Source organism: Rhinolophus hipposideros (genome assembly GCF_964194185.1).
Source record: "Rhinolophus hipposideros genome assembly, chromosome: X".
In the NCBI taxonomy this organism is placed as follows: Eukaryota; Metazoa; Chordata; class Mammalia; order Chiroptera; family Rhinolophidae; genus Rhinolophus; species Rhinolophus hipposideros.
The window spans coordinates 565,418-583,373 of NC_138046.1; the positions used below are offsets into that span (position 1 = coordinate 565,418).

The following is a 17,956-nucleotide window of genomic DNA, read 5'->3' on the forward strand; positions in this document are numbered from 1 at the left end:
GAAGGGCGGAGGCGGAGGGAGACAGACTGGAAGGGGTGAGCAGAGCTGTGGAGGTCTGAGCCCCCCGGGCTCGACTACATTGTGCCCATTCTCTGTCCGAAGTCTGGATTGTCCCCTCCAGGTCGCCCCCTCCAGCCCAAGGGGGCGCATAGGAACTCCCGAGGTCAGGGTGGGGTCTTTCCCAGGTCAACTCTCGTGCTGAGCTCCCCGGGGCCACCCTAGTTCCACGCTGCTTCTGAGGAAAGAGGGAGTGGGAGCAAAGGACAGACGAGGTCTTCCCTAGGGAATGAGTCGATCAATGCCCGTTTGGAGCCTGCGGGGAGGAGAGGGCAGAGGAACAGGATAGTGTGCTCTCGTCCATTTTCACTCTCCCTCTGCCGGGCATCTGGACAAGGAGGGCAGGATTTAGTTGTTTGGAAAGGCAGTTGAGGGACGCAGGGACGAGTATGAGAAGCAGCAGGAAGAACTGGGGAGAAGAGCGAGGCTATAGCGGCTGCCTGTTAAGGGAGGAAGAAGTGGGGGTGGGGGAGAGGAGGAGGAGGAGGGGGAGGAGAGAGATGACATGGGAGAGCAGAAGGGGGGTTGGACTGGGGAGGAGGAGGAGAGGGCTCGAGGGACCGTCTGTCGCGGGACAGGCTGGCCAGCTGGGGCGCGGAGCCGGGAGGAGGAGGCAGTGGCAGCAGCAGCTCCTGGAGCAGCAGCAGAAACAAGTAGCAGCCACACAGCGGCTCCTCCGGCCCGAGCCGCCACAGTCCCTCGGCCGCGATGGCGCTGCCCAGCCCAGCGAGCGAGGAAGACAAGGGGCCCTGCCGGGAGGCAAACCAGGAACAGCCGGAGCCGGAGCCCGTGCCGGTGCCCCCACCGGAGCCCCAGCCGGAGCCCCAGCCGGAGCCGCAGCCCCTACCGGACCCTGCACCCCTGCCGGAGCTGGAGTTTGAGCCAGAGCCGGTGCACGAATCCGAGCCCACGCCCACCGTGGAAACCCGCGGCACCGCGCGCGGCTTCCAGCCCCCCGAAGGTGGTTTCGGCTGGATGGTGGTCTTCGCTGCTACCTGGTGCAACGGCTCTATCTTTGGCATCCAGAACTCCTTCGGGATCCTGTACTCCATGCTGCTGCAGGAGGAAAGAGAGAAGAATCGCCAAGTGGAGTTCCAAGCAGGTGAGTGGCCCCGAGCGCCCCACATGGCATTCCGCCGGCCCCACACCCTGCTGCCAGGAGCCCCTCCAGCGCGCGGCTCTCAATCCTCTCCTCGCCCCTTGCACTGCTCGATGGGCTCTGGGCAGCCTCGGCTGTGTCGACGGGGTGCAAGACCTCCTGGGGTTGGAGTTGGAACATCCATTGACCACAGCCAACGAATACACTTTATCGCCCTGGGGCAAACCCAGGCGCATCTTTTGGGTTTGAAGTACCCTGACTGTGTGTACTGGACGAAAATATGTGCAGAATGTTTTTTGGGGGTGGATGTGGGTGGGGGTCGAAGTCATGCAGAGAGGAGAATTGGGAGGCTGGGAAGACTGACAGAAACGCCATTCCGCGGATCTCGGCCACCAGTCCCTGCTACTATCCCCGGAGCGGACGCTTTAGGAATCCTGGTGACTCTGAGTGAACAGTCAAACACATGGCAAGCGTGTGTGTCTGCAGTAGAGAAGAAGGGAGGGAGGGAGGGACAGCGAGTGGGGCAGTGCACTCGTCTTTTTGCCCGTGGTGCTTGCCGCCCAGCCGGGCCCGGCTGTCCTCTGCCACTCGGAGGGAGCCAGCGGATCTCCGTGCCCTCGGAGCTGAACTCCGGGGCGCCCGGCACCTCTCCGCTGTCCGCGGGGTGCCCTAACAGAATGCCCGCCTCTACCCCTCCCGCTTTCGTGTGGGACTCACTTGGTCTTTTTCCCTAACACAAGCAGGGCGGTGTGTGTGTGTGGAGGGGCTTACCCTCACTCTCAAGGCCAGCGGGTGAGCTCGGAGAAGTCAAGGCCGTCTGCTTTCTCAGCGAGCGATGGCAGAGCCCCCCAACACTTCTCCTAAGATGTCTCCTTCAAGGCTTGCTTCCTCTGGGGCCCCCTCAGGACTGCTCTACTGGTGGCTTTTCACAGTGTTGACCTCCGGTTCCTTCCTCATGCCACCCCAACATGTGCTTATGCTGCTGTCTGAGTGGGCCTGGGGATTATTCAGTGAACACAGAAACCCTGAATTCTGGGGTGTCCACCTGTGGATACCCTCAGCCCTTGGAAAGCCTCTTATCAACCAAGGACTCCGTTTTTCAGTTTTCAGCTTCACTGGGCTGCACTTGATGAAAACCGTTGGGGGCTCTTGGCACCTCCGATCTTGTGACCCATTGGTACCACAGTGTGCGGGTCCCACTTGAAAGTTCTAATGTGGATCACTGACTGTCCAGAGATTGCCCAGGCCACACTGATGCCAGAGTGGAAGGGGTCCCTGGGTGTAAGTTCACTGTCACACTCAGCCCTGCTTTGATGCACTTCAGGGGCTCCTAGGAAGGGAGCCAGGGAGGACCTCTAGCTGTGGCCTAATTAACTCCGAGGGCAACTGTGGCTGAAGGCAGACTGTTGGCCTTTGGGGTCAGTTGCAAAGTCTGGGCAAAACTTCATGGGCGGTAGTGGGGGATGGGCTGAAGCTAGGCCCTGGCATTCAAGTGGTGTGAGCAGGCCTAGAGCTGAGGCCTTAGGAGTGTGTAATAATAGTTGGAAAAACCACTATTTTACCAGGAAGCGGTTCGCTGCTGGGGGACAAACTTCAAAGTAGGTGATCATAGGGGACTCAGGGGGAGGGCTGGTTGGGACTTTCCTGTCAAGACCTCACAGTGCAGCTGGGAAGGGGGTGGTGCCATGGGCTGTGCAGAGGTGTGGTGCTGTGTACTGGGACCAACTAGGTCCACCAAGCGGCTGGGGTTACTGGCTTAAATTCTGGTGAGTATAGGTCAGGAAGGGACAGAAAGGAATTCGGTATGTCCCCAGTGTCTCAGAATACTTTGGCTTTGGTCCTTGTCGTGGTGCGTCTTGAATTCATGAAAGTTATTTTTTGATACTGAAGGCTCTCAGGAACACCTCCCTTTTTATTTTGAAAAAGACAGGAACACCCCACCACGTTCCTCAGCTCCTAGAAAATCTCATCCTCAGCACTACCATTCTCGAGCCCCTCAGCTTTCTCAAGCCACTACTCAGAACCTGAGGTTCCAAATGTGTCTCTGCCTCTGTACACTTTCTGCAGTTTATTCAAAATTTCCTAGCCACCTGTGCCACAACACTGGTGTCTCCAAAGCATAAACAAGCCCGAGAAGCTTGCTAAAGTCTTTATCAGCCAGTATTTGCCCAATAGCCATTCTAGGGAACATGGAACATATACCCGCACAGTCAAGGAGGTTGGTGCATTGTCCATTTTTATTAATATTGGACATGCCTTCCATCTCTAAATCTGTGAATGTAATGTTTGGAGGCACCTCACAACCAAAGTTCTCTTTGGCCTGATAATCTTCACAGACTTAAAGCTGCACTGATAGGCTTAATGGCTGTACGGTTCTGCACATGATACGGAGCCCAGAGAAAGGCAATTTTGATGTTTGGGGGCTAACTCCACATCAGAGGGGTCTCTGGGTATGGGGAAAAGCACAGAGAGTACAAGGAAAGAGGAACTCAGGCCATTCGAGAGCATGCGTTGTGTAGTCTCTGTGCCTTCTTTTCACCTGTTTTCAAAGGGAAGGTAACTTTACCTGGACCCTAGGCCTGGTAGGACTGGCAGGTCAGAGGTTCCTGAGATGGAAGCAAGTGACTAAGGTCTGACTTAATAAAAAAAGGAAAAGATCAGGAGAGAAATGAGCGTGCATTTTTTGCAGAGCTTGTGAGAAATTTGGGAGTCCCTCAACCCATACCAAGCAGCATACAGGACAAGGGCAACCAGTCAATTTGGTGGAAAGTATAAGAAAGCTTCCTGGGATGAGAGGGGAGTGTTTTGGAGGAAAGAGAAGCAAGGTGGCTTTGGTTGCAGGCCCCAGTTCATTATTGGGACCCTAAGTGGGGCAGGGTTAGGGTTGGGGGTCCAGGGCACAAGAGAGAACAAGCCAGAGTTGTTAACGTTGGCTCCAAGCTTAGGTGTTTTTGAATGTGCTCCAGAGTAAACCCGTTGCCCTGCACTTTCCACCTCGACTGCCAGTCTAGCTAGCACTGGGCCATAAAATTTGATGGGAGGCATCTTTTATTGGGTAGTTTATGAGCACGGCCCTTGCAAGCTCCCAGGTGGGGAGAGTGTGGCTAGGGCTCTTACCACTCAGGGAAAGGGACAATGGGCAAGGAGGCTGGGCAGAAGATAGTTTAGGCTGATGGGCTACTCTGATGGAGACAGAATTTTCTAGACATGGGAAAATAGTATGTTCTGCCTTTTGGGCAAACAAAGACTGCCAAGGATGGGTGAGAGCAATGGCAGATCAGGCTGTTTTTCTCTTCCTCATCTTAGGGTCTTTCATTGCTTGGTTCAGTATTTCACTGGGCTTACCACTAAATTGCTGACTTTGGGAACCAGGGATCTTTTGAGAAAAGCTGCAAATGTCTTGACTTTGGCTGAAGCCTTTTGCCTACTGTCCAGAGCAGCTAGCTGAGGTCGGTTCAGAGCTTCGAGTGACAGGGCCATTGGGCCGGCAGCTTTCAGGTCAATGCAAGCAAAGTGGCTGCCAACCTGGGACCTGCATTCATATGAGGAGGAGGTGCTGGGTACTGGAGGTACTTGGGGGGGTCTCCCAGGGGGTACTGGGTGGGGTTGCAGTAGCTGGCTGAGGCTGCATTCCTGGCTCACTGTCTGCTGGCCTCAAATACTCATTTGAAGTCTAAATGCGGACCCCAAAGGGCTGCTGATCGCAGTAATGCCAAATAGGCAGTGACTAGCAGTTAGATAACTTGTTTGTCCTTGACTTGCTCAGTGACTTTGAATAGCTGCTTTACCTCTCTGTACCTCTGTTTATCTATCTGTGAAATGAGAGGCTTAGAATGATATAGCTTTCAAGTGTACCATTCTATACTACATCATTTGTATATTGCGTTGTGTCGATGATGTGTTACAGAACTGTACACTTGAAACCTATATAATTTTACTAACCAATGTCATCCCAGTAAATTTAGTGAAAATTTAAAAAAAAATAGATCAACTCTCTAGCTCTGCCATTCTATCTTTCTAGACTTTTGTGGTGTTTTATTCTTCACTACTCATCTGGCATAAATTTTGACTCATTCACACAAATGGAATTTGTTAATCTGCCTGAATGGGGGTGCAGACAAGTAGGGAGGAGATTGGGTGAACAATGAAAAGTCATGTAGATATCATTTTCCATGTTGTGTGTATTTAAAGATGATGGGGCTGCTTGTGTGTACTGATGTGCTTGAAATGACCCACTCCTATTTACCCCAGTATCTAAACGCAACTCTGGATGTATAACTGCTTCTCCCAGAATGCCCTGCTCAGCATAGATTTCCCTCGACTTGCCCTGTTGCAGGGTCGGTCTGTTTCCTAAAAAGCATTAAACTTCAAGCATTCCCTTAAGCCTTATTTTGCAGTCCTCTCCTGAAGCTTAATTTCCCACAGCTCGTTATCATTTCTCAGAAATTGATGGTTACTATGACCTTGCTTTGCTGTTATTTCAGCATAGAACAGTAAACCAAGATTCCTAAATGCACTACAGTGGTTTCCTTCAGGGGGCTTCCAATAGGGCATCTTTATAGCTGGTTCAGGTCTGCCTGGGTCCCACTGTGGTGGGTGTGGGAAGGCTGCTGCTTGCAATCCTACAGAAGTCCCTGGTCAACTTCAGCTTCACTCAGGCTTAGCTGAGGGTACGGCTACTGAAGTAATAGCAGGCACTATTACTCTCCTTTCCTGAGACAGAAGCACACCTCTCTCCTTTTCCCTGAATTTACACTTGCTTGTCGTTGGAAATTTCCTCCAGTGCCACGAAGAGTAAACAAGTGGCTGGATTGTCAACATTTGCAGAAATATGTAAAGGATGCCATCTCACCTTTTGAGCAGACCACTTTCCCAGGAGGGTGTACTGCTTTTCCTACCAGCATCTTTTTGTCTTGTTGAATTTTGAAAAGAATCATTTACTCTCTTTCAGATTGTGTGAAAGATGGAATGGGATTTCCTATCTTGAAAGGATCTGTTTCATCTGGGATTGAGTTAGTAAACTTTAGAGAAAAGTTTTTACTCGTAATACCTTACAGAAAAGGCTTTATTCATCACTTGCGTGAGCGCGCACCATACACCTCAGGCAGGCCGTGGATTCTGAATATTTTATCTGAAAAATGTCTTTTGAAATCTGTTTATGGAAGTAGGTTTAATGTAACAGAGACTTCCGTAGGGGTTGTGGGGGACCAGTACAAAGGATCCAGACTGGAAAACTTGGCAGGTGAGAGTGATGAAGAGAATATACTCCAGTTTCTGGGGTTGGTAGGAGAAGAAGGGATGACATTGGCTGTCCCGACCACACATTTCTAGACTCCTATTTTCATGGTACATTTGGATCACCTTTGCTAGATATGCCACCTCCCCTCCTCCCAGTCAGTATTGCTTTCTCTTTTTTTCTCTTGTTCAATTAGAGGAACAACTGGGGTTTCAGATGTTGTACAGGCCCAACTCCAGCCTGGATCTCAGGCCCATCCCTACACATCCCGCAGAGGCATCTCTTCCATTTCCCCCTTTCTCCCTTGTTGTACTCTCCACTTTCTGGGGGAAGAGTGACTTTCTATGGAGGGCTCAAGTGTGTTGAAGCCATCACCTCTGAATTTTTGCAGTGAGATAGCTACTATGAAATCCTTCTTCTAATTTCCACACCTCCTCTTTTCATAGCACCAGAACCCCAGGCCAGGAGATAATATTGTAGCAGGTCTTACCCAATACTATTCAACAAATGTCCTGGCTGAACCCCATTTCTCTTTAAATTCTTACTATCATCGTCCTCCATTTTCAGGGCCAACTGAACCTCTAGAGAGGTCATATTGCTTTTCAGAAGCTTTAGGAGTTCTGGAGAGACCCAAAGTCTTCATTCTATATTAAGCCCCTATCATCTCTCTTCTTGCAAGAAATATTGCAGAATTGATTGTAAAGGAGTTGGACAAGGGAGGAGACACACACCCAAGTGCTAACTAGAGTCAAAAGTGCCTTCAGTGAGGGTGGAGGGAGGGATTGAAGCTTCCAGGTTAGTTGCTTCCCTGCTTCTATGTAGCTCAAGGGAAAATTGGAAGGGAACTGTCACCAAACAAGCAGTCCCCACACACTCTCTTTGCCCAACTTATCCTGTGGATCTGCCCACTCTCTCTGTTACCCAGACTGGAAGGGTATGTGCACACACCTATGTGTCTGGACCTGTGTGTATGTGTGTATAGCTGGGTGTGTTATGTCTATCTAGGCCAATTAGCACAGTTGCTTAGAACATGGTACCCATAAGACTGAGGTCACAGATTCAGTCACTTGTTCAGGTCACTGAGCTTCTCACAAAAAAAAAAGCTCTTCTGTTCCCTACATGTGCCCTAAGGAGATGGAATAGAAATATAGAGATGACTCGCTGCAACTGGAGAAAAATGTGAAGCCTAGTGATGGCCACTCTCTGTCAAGTGCCCTAAAATAATAACAGTAATAATACTAATAGCAAACATTTATTTAGCATTTAACTCTGTACCAGGCATTATGTTAAGCACTTTAGATGTACCAAGAAAGGGTTTAGTAAACAAAACTCTGACAGTCTTGTAATCATGACATCCTCCTCTAACCACCCATCTTACTCTATCCAGAGTCATGATCCTTGGGTCCAAACATGGCTACAGAAACTGTCTCCTCTTAGTTGTTTAGCCCTGAACAAGTCACATAACCTTTCAAGGCTTCACTGTTTTCATCTGCACAATGAGATTAACAATGTTTACTTTTATAGGACTATGAAGGCTCAAATTAAATTGTGTAGGTGAAACATCTTTGTAAATTGTGAAGAAGTTGATATCATCATCATATCATCATCATCATCATCATCTTCTTATCCAGCAACCTTATCTAAACCCTAGAAATGGAGTATACCTTTCTCTAAATGTTTCTGGAACAGGAGTCAATCCCTCCTCCCCACTTTTTACCTCCCCACTCCATTTCTTCCCCTCTGAATTCTTCTGCAATTTGACCCAGGTGTCTTATAGCTAAGGACTGGCTATGTTCTTTTTTGTGTCTGTTGCTCTATTCTCTAAGAGCCCAGGAAGAGGAGGGGTCAAATCCCAGGCCATATACATTCAAGGAAACAAGGCATGTTGAAATATTTACAGCTCTTGGCAGGAGTTCACAAACCTCCCTAAGACTCAAGGCCTGAGTTTTTTTAGTAGGAATTAGGGGTGGATGGTGGGTGGAGTTAGGGTGTTACTTCCTCCTGAGGGTCTCTCATGGAGCCTCTGTTCTCCTGCAGGTAGTGAGGAAGAAGGAAAGGGATATTTAGGATCAGAAGGTCTGGGCCAGGGGACATTAAACATAGAAAGGGCCTTGATCGTTTGTATTCAGTTTTGGAGTGGGCCAATTTCCTTGTGTTCTAAACAGGATAGTCCTGGAGAACAGAGGCCACAGAAGGCAGTTTTGAACAAACATTTCAGTGCCCACTGAGGGAGCCTCCCTTAAGATCATCTAGTAGGCAAATCAGAATGGAAATGTTTCTCTTCTTTGTTACAAACAAGAAAACAAAATCCCCAAGACCTTTTTTGAGACTAAGATTTCAAATGCACTAGATTTCAAATAAGATTTCAGATATACTTACCATCTTGAGTTTAAGTTTTTTAAATGTCTGAATTGGAAGGCATTTTAGAGACTATGTGATCCTACCCCTTGGTTCCCATTTTACAGGTAGACAAGTGAGTTCTGGAAAGATGTGACCTCAGTCAGCATTACAGGCAGATAGATGATTACACTGGAGATTGGTTTGTAAAAGGGGTTGGTAAATGGGTGCAAGGGGTGGGGCTTCTGACACCCTAGGAGTTCCCCAATTCAATTACTGGCATACTGACTCCATGAACTTTTCCAAAGTCAATCCCCAGGCACTACTTTGTGGAAAGAGATTGTATTATATTTTAATGAATTCATTTTATTTACTTACTATTAGACAAGATTCAAGAAGTACGATGGTGAAAAGTCTTGCTCCCACTCCTATTCCCCTCTAGAGAGGCCAGAAGTGTTACCTTGTGTGTCCATCCAGAGATAATCTGTATATGTACAAGCAATTGTGCTTGTGTGTATATACCCTATTTTCAAAACATGAATGATTGCCTATAATTCTCATTATCCTCCACTTTGCCTTTTATACTTCAAAATATGTCCTAGATGTTGTTACACATTAATTCCATAAAGTCCTCACTCTTTTTGATAACTGCACAGTATTTCATAATATGGGTACATCATAATGTATTTAATCAGCACTTTGTTAATAGGTATTCAAGGTGTTACCTATCTTTCAACATGGGCTTTTGAATCAAACAGCACTAGATTCAATTACAGTAGTACCTCGGTTTCTGAAAGTCTCCATTGATGAACATTTCAGTTTACAAACTCCGTAAACCCAGAAGTAAATGCTTTGGTTTTCGAACAAGCCTCGGAAGTCGAACATGTCATGTGGCTTCCGCTGAGTGCAAGATCCTAAGGCCTAGCTATCGGCTGTTTTCGAACATTTCAGAACTCGAACAGTCTTCTGGAACGGATTACGTTTGAAAACCAAGGTACCACTGTACTTACCAAAAGGCTGGCCAAATGTTTTAGCTTTTTCTTTCTTTTTTTTTAAAAGATATACTTTTTTTTTTTAATTGGGGAAGGGGAACAGGACTTTATTGGGGAACAGTGTGTACTTCCAGGCCTTTTATCCAAGTCAAGTTGTTGTCCTTTCAATCTTAGTTGTGGAGGGCGCAGCTCAGCTCCAGGTCCAGTTGCCATTGTTAGTTGCAGAGGGCGCTGTCCACCATCCCTTGTGGGACTCCAGGAGTTGAACTGGCAACCTTGTGGTTGAGAGCCTGTGCTCCAACCAACTGGGCCATCCGGGAGCTCAGCGGCACCTCATTGACTTCATTCTAGTTGTGGAGGGCACAGCTCACTGGCCCATGTGGGAATCGAACCGGCAGCCCCGTTGCCCAGAGCTCACGCTCTAACCAACTGAGCCATCTGTCCGCCCGGTTTTAGCTTTTTCAATCTGAGTTTTCTCATGCATAAAATAGGGATAATAATAATATCTGTCATTATTGGTATGAAGATTAAGTGAGATGAGGCATATCAAACATCTAGCATACAGTCTGGCACACAATTAACAAATAGTGAATAAATATTAGTTCTCTCCCTACTCCCAAACCTTCTCCATACTCGTCACCTCCAATTCAATTAATGTTTGTTCAATTCAAGTCAACAGGTGTTTGTGATGTGCTAGGCTGGGCCTTGGGTGAGCCCGAGAAGGAAAAGTGTACCTCACAAAATTTATAATTTTTTGAGAAGATATAACATACCAAACGACCACAGTTCACTGCTAAGTAGCAAAATTATGTGTATATATAAAATTGAATGCAGTTTTTGTGTGGTGATATAGAGAGATGAGTGTGCCGGCCAGAGGACTCAAGGGAAGTTTGCTGGTAGAGTTCTAACTTGAAATGGAATTTACCTAAGTGTAGAGGGAGCCTATGAATTGGGTAGTGGTGGAGTAAGGGTTGAGAATTAGACAGTTTGGTTGTTGCTCAGAGCCTGAGTCTTTGCCCTCTCTGGGAGTCCAGTGAGTCACTGTTCTGCAACAGGCCCTGCCCAGCGGGTGGGGTGGGGTGGGGTGGAGGGGCAGAAGGAGAAGAAAATACTGAGGACATTTGCAGAGAACAGCATGGGGCAGGGGGATGTCTGGGCATTGGGCCACAGAATGAGGTGCCTACAAATGGCTTGTGGCATAGTCCACCCAGCCTATACCACCTGCTCTTCCATGTCAGCATCCCAAGCACTTATTCTAAGAGCTCTGAGAAGAGGGATAAAGGGTGTGAGAGCAGAAGTGGAAGCAGCTTTCAGCCCCTCACCCTGAGTCCCAAACTGGCTTCCAGATGTTGTATCAGGACTCAAAATCCCCTCTGTGTGTGGTACATTGTAGTTTATATCAGAGACAGTTATGAAATAAAACATTCACTTGAATAACATCATGTGCCAACATCTTTGACTACAACTAGTGCTTCATTGAGGGCTTTTGAAAAATGAGAAGTCAATGCGGTTTGTATTACTTAAGGAAAAGTTCATGACAGAGAAGGGCTATGTAGAGATTTATATCCCCATTTTGTAGTTGTAGAAAATGGAGAGTAGATAAAGGGCAAGTGAGTGGCCTAAGGTCATACACTTAATATTTAGCAGAGCTGAGATTAGAATCCAGGTCTCCTAATTCCGTGTTCCATGGGGACAGAGATGTAGGAGCTCTCTGAAAGCTGGAATCGAGTTTTCTCTAAACTTGATGGCAGCCTGGAGTTTAAGTGTATGGATGAGAAATACTACAGTATGATGAAAAACAAATTAACAAACAAACAATTGGGAGTCAAAAAGTTAAGAGGGATGCAAATGAGGATCATGAAAGAAAGGATCTAGGCATAGCTAAGGCCTGCTGGCTGGTATAAAGAAAGAGCACTGAACTGGGAGTCAGGAGATCTGGGTTCTGCTCCTGGCTCTGCTAATGCCTTTATGACCCTGATCCTTTCTGGGCCTCAATTTCTCCACTTATGCAATGAGAAAGCTGTACCTCCCAGAGACTTAGTGATGCTTACAACTAATGGTTTCTATAAACCAAAGAGGCTTTGGGTACTTCCTGGCAACAGGTTGGGAGTAATGGGGCATGGTAAGGTAGTGAGTGCAAGAGAACAACTTCTCTGAAGAAAATGAAAAACAGAACCTCCCAGGACTTCCAATAAAGATGGTGAAATAGGTAAATGCTGTGCTCGCCTCCTCTGACAACCACATCAGAATTATGACTAAACTACAGAACAACCATCACTGAGAATCACCTGAAGTCTAGCTGAACAGAAGTCCTAAAACTAACAACATATAGAAGAAGCCACGTTGAGACAAGTAGGAGGGGCACAGATGTGGAACAGGATGGTCCCACACCTGTGTGGGGGGGTTAAAAATTGGGAAGGATATCTTGGATGTGGAGTTCCCCTCTGAGGAGAAAGGGGTCCCAGCCACCACCAGGTTCCCCAACCCAGGGATCCAGTGCTGGAAAGAGGAGCCCCCACAACATCAGGCTTTGAAAATCAGTGGGGATTGTGCCTGCTGTCTAGGTGAGATGGAAGGCTGCTGTAGACTCAGGCATCCTCTTAAAAGGCCTGCACACAGACTCACACACTCACAAACACTCGCCCTAAGCTCCGGAGAAGGAACAGCAGCTTGACAAGCACCAGAGACATATGGGGGAGGAACTGAATTGTCTGACTTCAGAGCAAGAGCTGGAGGGACAGCTTTTTCCCAGACAGAAATACTAGCGGAAGCCATTGTTACTTTTTTGAGCCCTCTCCCCACCCAGCCTGCAAGTGCGGGTAGGTGCCATATCTGAGTCTCCATCAACCTGGCTAATACTGCTTGCCCAAACCTGATGATTCCCTGAGACCTTACCCCATCCAACTCACGTACTGGCCTGAAACTTTTTCAGTGGCTGTCCCTCACGAGCAGCTGGCCTCAGCCCACACTGTGGACTTGCTTAAAATCTGTCAAAGGGCCACAAACCCCAAATAAGCAGCATCTGGCTTCAGCATGCCCTGTAACTCTTGTGAAGTGGCCCCAAGTCCAGCACTAGCAGCAGCCTGACTTGGTTTGCACAGTAGCCTCGCCCAGAACCTCCAAGCCCAGCACAGGCAGCTACAAACTGCAGATCACTTTGTAGCTTCTGCCAGGTGGCTCCAAGCTGGGCACAGGCAGTGGGCTGACCCTGGCCTGCATCGGAGATACTCCCAAGAGGCCCCAGACGAACATACCTGGTGGCCAGCTTCAGACCACACCAGAGCACCACTCAACCACCTCCAAATGACACACCCAAAGGGCAGACCTGGCAGGCAAGACAGCTCTGCTAAAGTGAATCCTGCTCCGTAGGGTCACTCCCTGCACCACAGCTCCTCCATTGTAGTTATGGCCAGTCCTCACAACCAATCAGCCTGAGGGTCAGTCCTGCCCACTGACGTGCAAACAGCAACTAAGGCTCAACTACAAGAGGAGGGCACACAAAGGACACACCTGGAGTACCCCGCTCAGGTGACCAGGGAGACTGTGCCACTGGGCCCCATAGGACACCTTCTATGATATATAAGGTCAGTCTGCTAAGACCAGGAGTCATAGCAGCCCTACCTAATACATAGAAACCAACACAGAGAGGCAGCCAAAATGGGAGACAAAGAGACATGTAGTCAATAATGTGGTAATAACTATCTATGGTGTCAGGTGGGTACTAGATTTATTGGGGCGATCACTTTCTAAATTATATAAATGTCTAACGACTATGCTGCACACCTGAAACTAATATAAAATAATATTAAATGTCAAACATATCCTCCCAGATTTGAGAAAACATGAGTGTTAAAAAGGTTAGCTATCCCATGGTCTCTATCTCATCTTGGAGAATTCCATCCAAGAGGCAAAGAGAAAGCATGTGTGCACAAGTAAGTGAGTGCCTCAATGGAAACTAAGATTTGGTGGGACAGAACATGACATGCTGAGGCAACATGCCTGGAAATGTCTCTGGAATATTCTCCACTTCCAAAAAACTCTTGTACGATCTTGGCTTTATATTTTTAAAGGGGTTTGTGTCTTATGGGTGAAGTACCATTGAGAGCCCTTTTCTCATGGAGCCCTCTTGAGAGAGCATTGACCCTGGAGCCAAACTGGATAAATCCTGGCTCCACCATTTACTAGCTGTGTGTCATTAGGCAAGGTATTAACTTCTCTGTGCCACTGTTTCCTCATTTGTAAGAGGAAGATAGCAAGAGTACTTACCACATATGGTTGTTAAATGAGTTATAAGTAGCTTAGAACAGTGTCTGGCACATGGTAAGTGCTGTAAAAGTGTTCCCTATTGTTATTATCTTCTCAGTAGGCTAGTGTAACTCCATATGAGTCCAGGGGAGCTTAGCATTACTCAGTCAGGAATTCTGGGTTAAAAGTGCCTTGTCAAGGTACCATCTAGGCTTCTGTAATGTTGGTCATGCCCAGGACCAGATTAAGACATTTAGAGGCCCTAAGCACTGTTTTTCTGACTGCCAAATCTGAAAGAATTCATTAAATTTATACTTTTCTCATTTTGGGGTGGTCATGCTTCACTGGTGCCCTAAACTCATACTTAGTCCACCTGTTGGCTAATCCTGCACTGGTCACATCAGCTTATAAGCTCTTTCCTAAATTCTAAAGGAAACCAATGAGTATGGGTGGTCAACATGTCCACATACAACAGTTTTATACACGAACAGCTCCATCCACAACTGGGTGCTCTGTGTCCCTCCTTGTAAGTGCTAATCCTACCCCATGACTTCTTTGCCAATTGGGAGCTCCCATCCTGTTACTTGGAGGGAGAGTTCATCTTCTGGGGCCATGGGGAATGGAGGACAAATGCCTGGAAGTCCCAATAGGGACCCTTGTGGGAAGCTCTAAACATTTTCAAGTTAAAATTCTGGTGATGAGTTAGGATGACTGAGCATGGTCATAGTAGAGAAAGGAAATGATGAGGACGTCCTGCCACCAGATAACTAGGAGACCATCTCCCCTCCCCTGACCTCTGACTTTTCCAAGGACTTCAAATCAGTGATTGTGGAACCTTGGAGTCACTATCATTATCTCCAATACTCTTCAGCATGGTTCTAATCACCCAAGTGGCGAATAATAGGACAGTTGTATGCTCTAAGAGCCACAGGGCTTTTTACCTTGACCTATTTTATATTATATTATATTATATTATATTATATTATACCCAATCTTATATTATATTAAAATAAGACCTGGTATTATATTATATTATTATATTATATTATACCCAATCTTATATTATAGTAAAATAAGACCCGGTATTTTATTTATTTTATATTATGTTATATTATATTCTACTATTATATTATATTATATTACATTACATTATATTATATTATATTATATTATATATTATACCTGGTCTTGTATTAAAATAAGACTGGGTATTGTATTATATTTCCTTAGATCGGCTGGCCAACAAGCTGAAAAGACCTGGTGGCCAGGGTAAGACAGGTTGGAAGGATGCCAGGCAGGTTCATTTTCTGCCTTGCCCTGGATGGTACTACTCACATTCAAGCCTAGCCAGGCCTGTGCTACCTGCCCTCCTCGTAGAATGTCTCAAACATGGAAAGCTCAGGTGGAACCGGTCAGACCAGATGTTTGAAGCCTGCGGCTTTTAGGAAGAGAAAGACAGCCAGAGGAGAGAACGGGAATGGAACAAACCTATTGTCTCTGCTCCCAACCCCAAGAAGCCCCTCCCCATAGGCTCCAGGGTCTCACCAGTGAACATCTGCTCCAGGAGGCCACGGCCTTTTCATGGAATCGGTTTCAGCACTAATAGAAAAAATGACCTTGGAATGGGAGGTCATAAGGAAGACCCCAAAGTTCAAATCCCTTTTGCCTCATTTTTCCCTGTGCTCTGTGGTATATGGCATGGCACAGGATGTGACATCAGATAGACCTGCGTTCAAGTCCTAGCTTTGCCATTTACCTAATCTGCAACCTTGACCAAGTCACCTGGCCTCTCTGAACCTCACTTTCCCTATCTGTAAAATGGGGGAAGGGAGTAATAATCTCTATCTTGCAGTCCTATGATGACGTTCCAACGACAAGATGGATTGTGACAATCCTTTGAAAATTGTATTGAGCCTTACATATGAATTATTATGATGGCTGTCAGGTACGTACATAAGTTTATCTGTAGATTTGGACATGTGCTCTTGCTTGTGTAGATGAATTGAAGCATCACCAATGACGTATAAGTAACCACTTGTGTGTACAAAACTATAAAAACTAAACCTGAACTCATGATGTGTACAACTAAAAGCACACAGTTACCTACATGGAGAACCTTTTTCTCTTTATCTTACATATATACCCACACACAGCCAGATGTGTATGCATCTATGTACGTATGTATCTGCATACATATGTACATATATGTACAGCTCCATATCTGTACAGGTGAACATACCATACCATCCAGCTTCTCCCCAGATTCTTCAGTTTTCTAAGGGTCTGAGAAAGGCCCTGTTTGTAAATCCCCACACTTCATGTTGATGATGTCCCTTTTGCCCTTGCTGGGGCCTTTTCCCTGCTTCCATCTTGTTTGCAGATTAGTACAGCTGCTGACAAAATTCAAGCTGCAGTAACCACATGTCTGGAGAACATGGTCTTTGTCCAGTTGCTCTCTGTGAATAGCATTACAACTCTATTCTGCACAATATATTTATAGACATGCTTGCAAAGAGCTCACAGCATTTTCAGATTTTTTTTTTAAAACACAGTTAATCCAGCCATGAAAATAGTTGCTGGACCACATGCCCGCGAGCTAAAAGAAATTAGTCACAGAGCCTAAATGAGATTGAGTCTCTCTCCTGTCTTTCTCTCTCTCTGTCTCTCTGTCTCTGTCTCTGTCTCTGTCTCTGTCTCTCTCTCTTTCTCCTTTTGACACTCCTTTTTTTTATTCCGAGGATCTCTAAGCCTGGGGTGGAGGATGGGGATGGCGCAGAATGCATTTACTTCAGAGAGAGCCTGGGGTAATCAGAGCTCAATGTTTTGGGATGAAGGAAGATGAACAAAAGGAGTGGGAAAAAGGTAGTTTATCCAGGATTATAAATAGGGAGAACATACCTGGGGAATTAAACTGCCCTCAAAGTGGGCCCATTACCACATGTAGTGCAGAGCCAGGCCTAATCTCCAGGTTCATTGAGTTGCGGAATCCTTAATTTCCAGAGAGCAATTAGATAGAATACCCCATCATTTTATATATGAGGAAACTGAGGCACGTGTAATGAGACCTACTTTTACTATTAGCTTGGCAGTGGTTGAGGGCAGTCTACCACAGTCACAATAATCTGTTAAGTGGCTTGCTCAAAGTAAAACAGCTAGTAATGGAGGGATTAGAATTCAACTGCAACTCTGCTTGATGAATGTTAGTAACTATTGCAAGGTCAAGTGCTGGTATAGCATTAGTATAGCATATTGATTTCCGAGCCCAGGGTATCTCCTCCTGGAGAACCTGACATTCTAGACGTCAGCAACTCTATGGTAATCCTTCCCCACCCTTGGTTGTAGTCCCCTGTCATGCTCCCCTTCCCACTAGGGTCTCTCCATGTGTGGTACAGGGAAAGAGTGGGCAAGTAGTCCCCAATCAGCTCAGTTTGAGTTGGCCTGGGGCTCTGACTCGGCTTCCCCCACTCCTGGCCCCAGGTCCCAGGTGAGGTGCCTTCTTCTGTAATGACCTCCGGAAGCTGCTCTTGGCTCTAGGCCTGGGCCCTGTAACTCTCTCCCTCTGTGGAAAACAGGAAATATCTCCTTAAATTGTCAAATAAGAAAATCATGCAAAAGCGACCCAGGGAAGCGACCTATGTCTCATGTGATTGTGCCTATATCTGCGTATGTGCTTTTCTGGGCGCATGGTACAACTAGGAGTTGCAGACAGAGGCCTACGTTGATTCTGCATTGTCCACAGCCCTGTTGGTGGCCTGAGATGAATATTTCCTCTGCCTATTCCATCAGGCCTTTTCCTCTTGGAAGATGCTGATGAATTTTCCATCCTCTTTTGAACCTTGAGCAGCAGAAGGCAGTTTGGCTTGCTCACAGAGAGATATTAGTGAGGGTCTGGTACCTGGTGCGGTGGAATTGATCCCAGATGAGCCACACTCAACCTAAGCTCTGCTTTCTTTCCCCTTCATGAGATAAGCTGGCAGGGGAAACAGGCTC

The 17,956-nt window shown here is 46.9% G+C and overlaps 1 protein-coding gene across 1 annotated transcript in view; it reads left to right on the plus strand.

The window, feature by feature from the left end:
• The first annotated feature begins 566 nt into the window (after positions 1–566).
• Positions 567–17,956, plus strand: part of SLC16A2 (solute carrier family 16 member 2) — a 66,844-nt gene continuing 49,454 nt past the window's right edge. Inside the window, exon 1 of the mRNA XM_081042985.1 lies at positions 567–1,159. Within this exon, the coding sequence (XP_080899111.1) occupies positions 766–1,159 (394 nt within the window). The 5' untranslated portion in view covers positions 567–765. The remainder of the gene's footprint in view (positions 1,160–17,956) is intronic.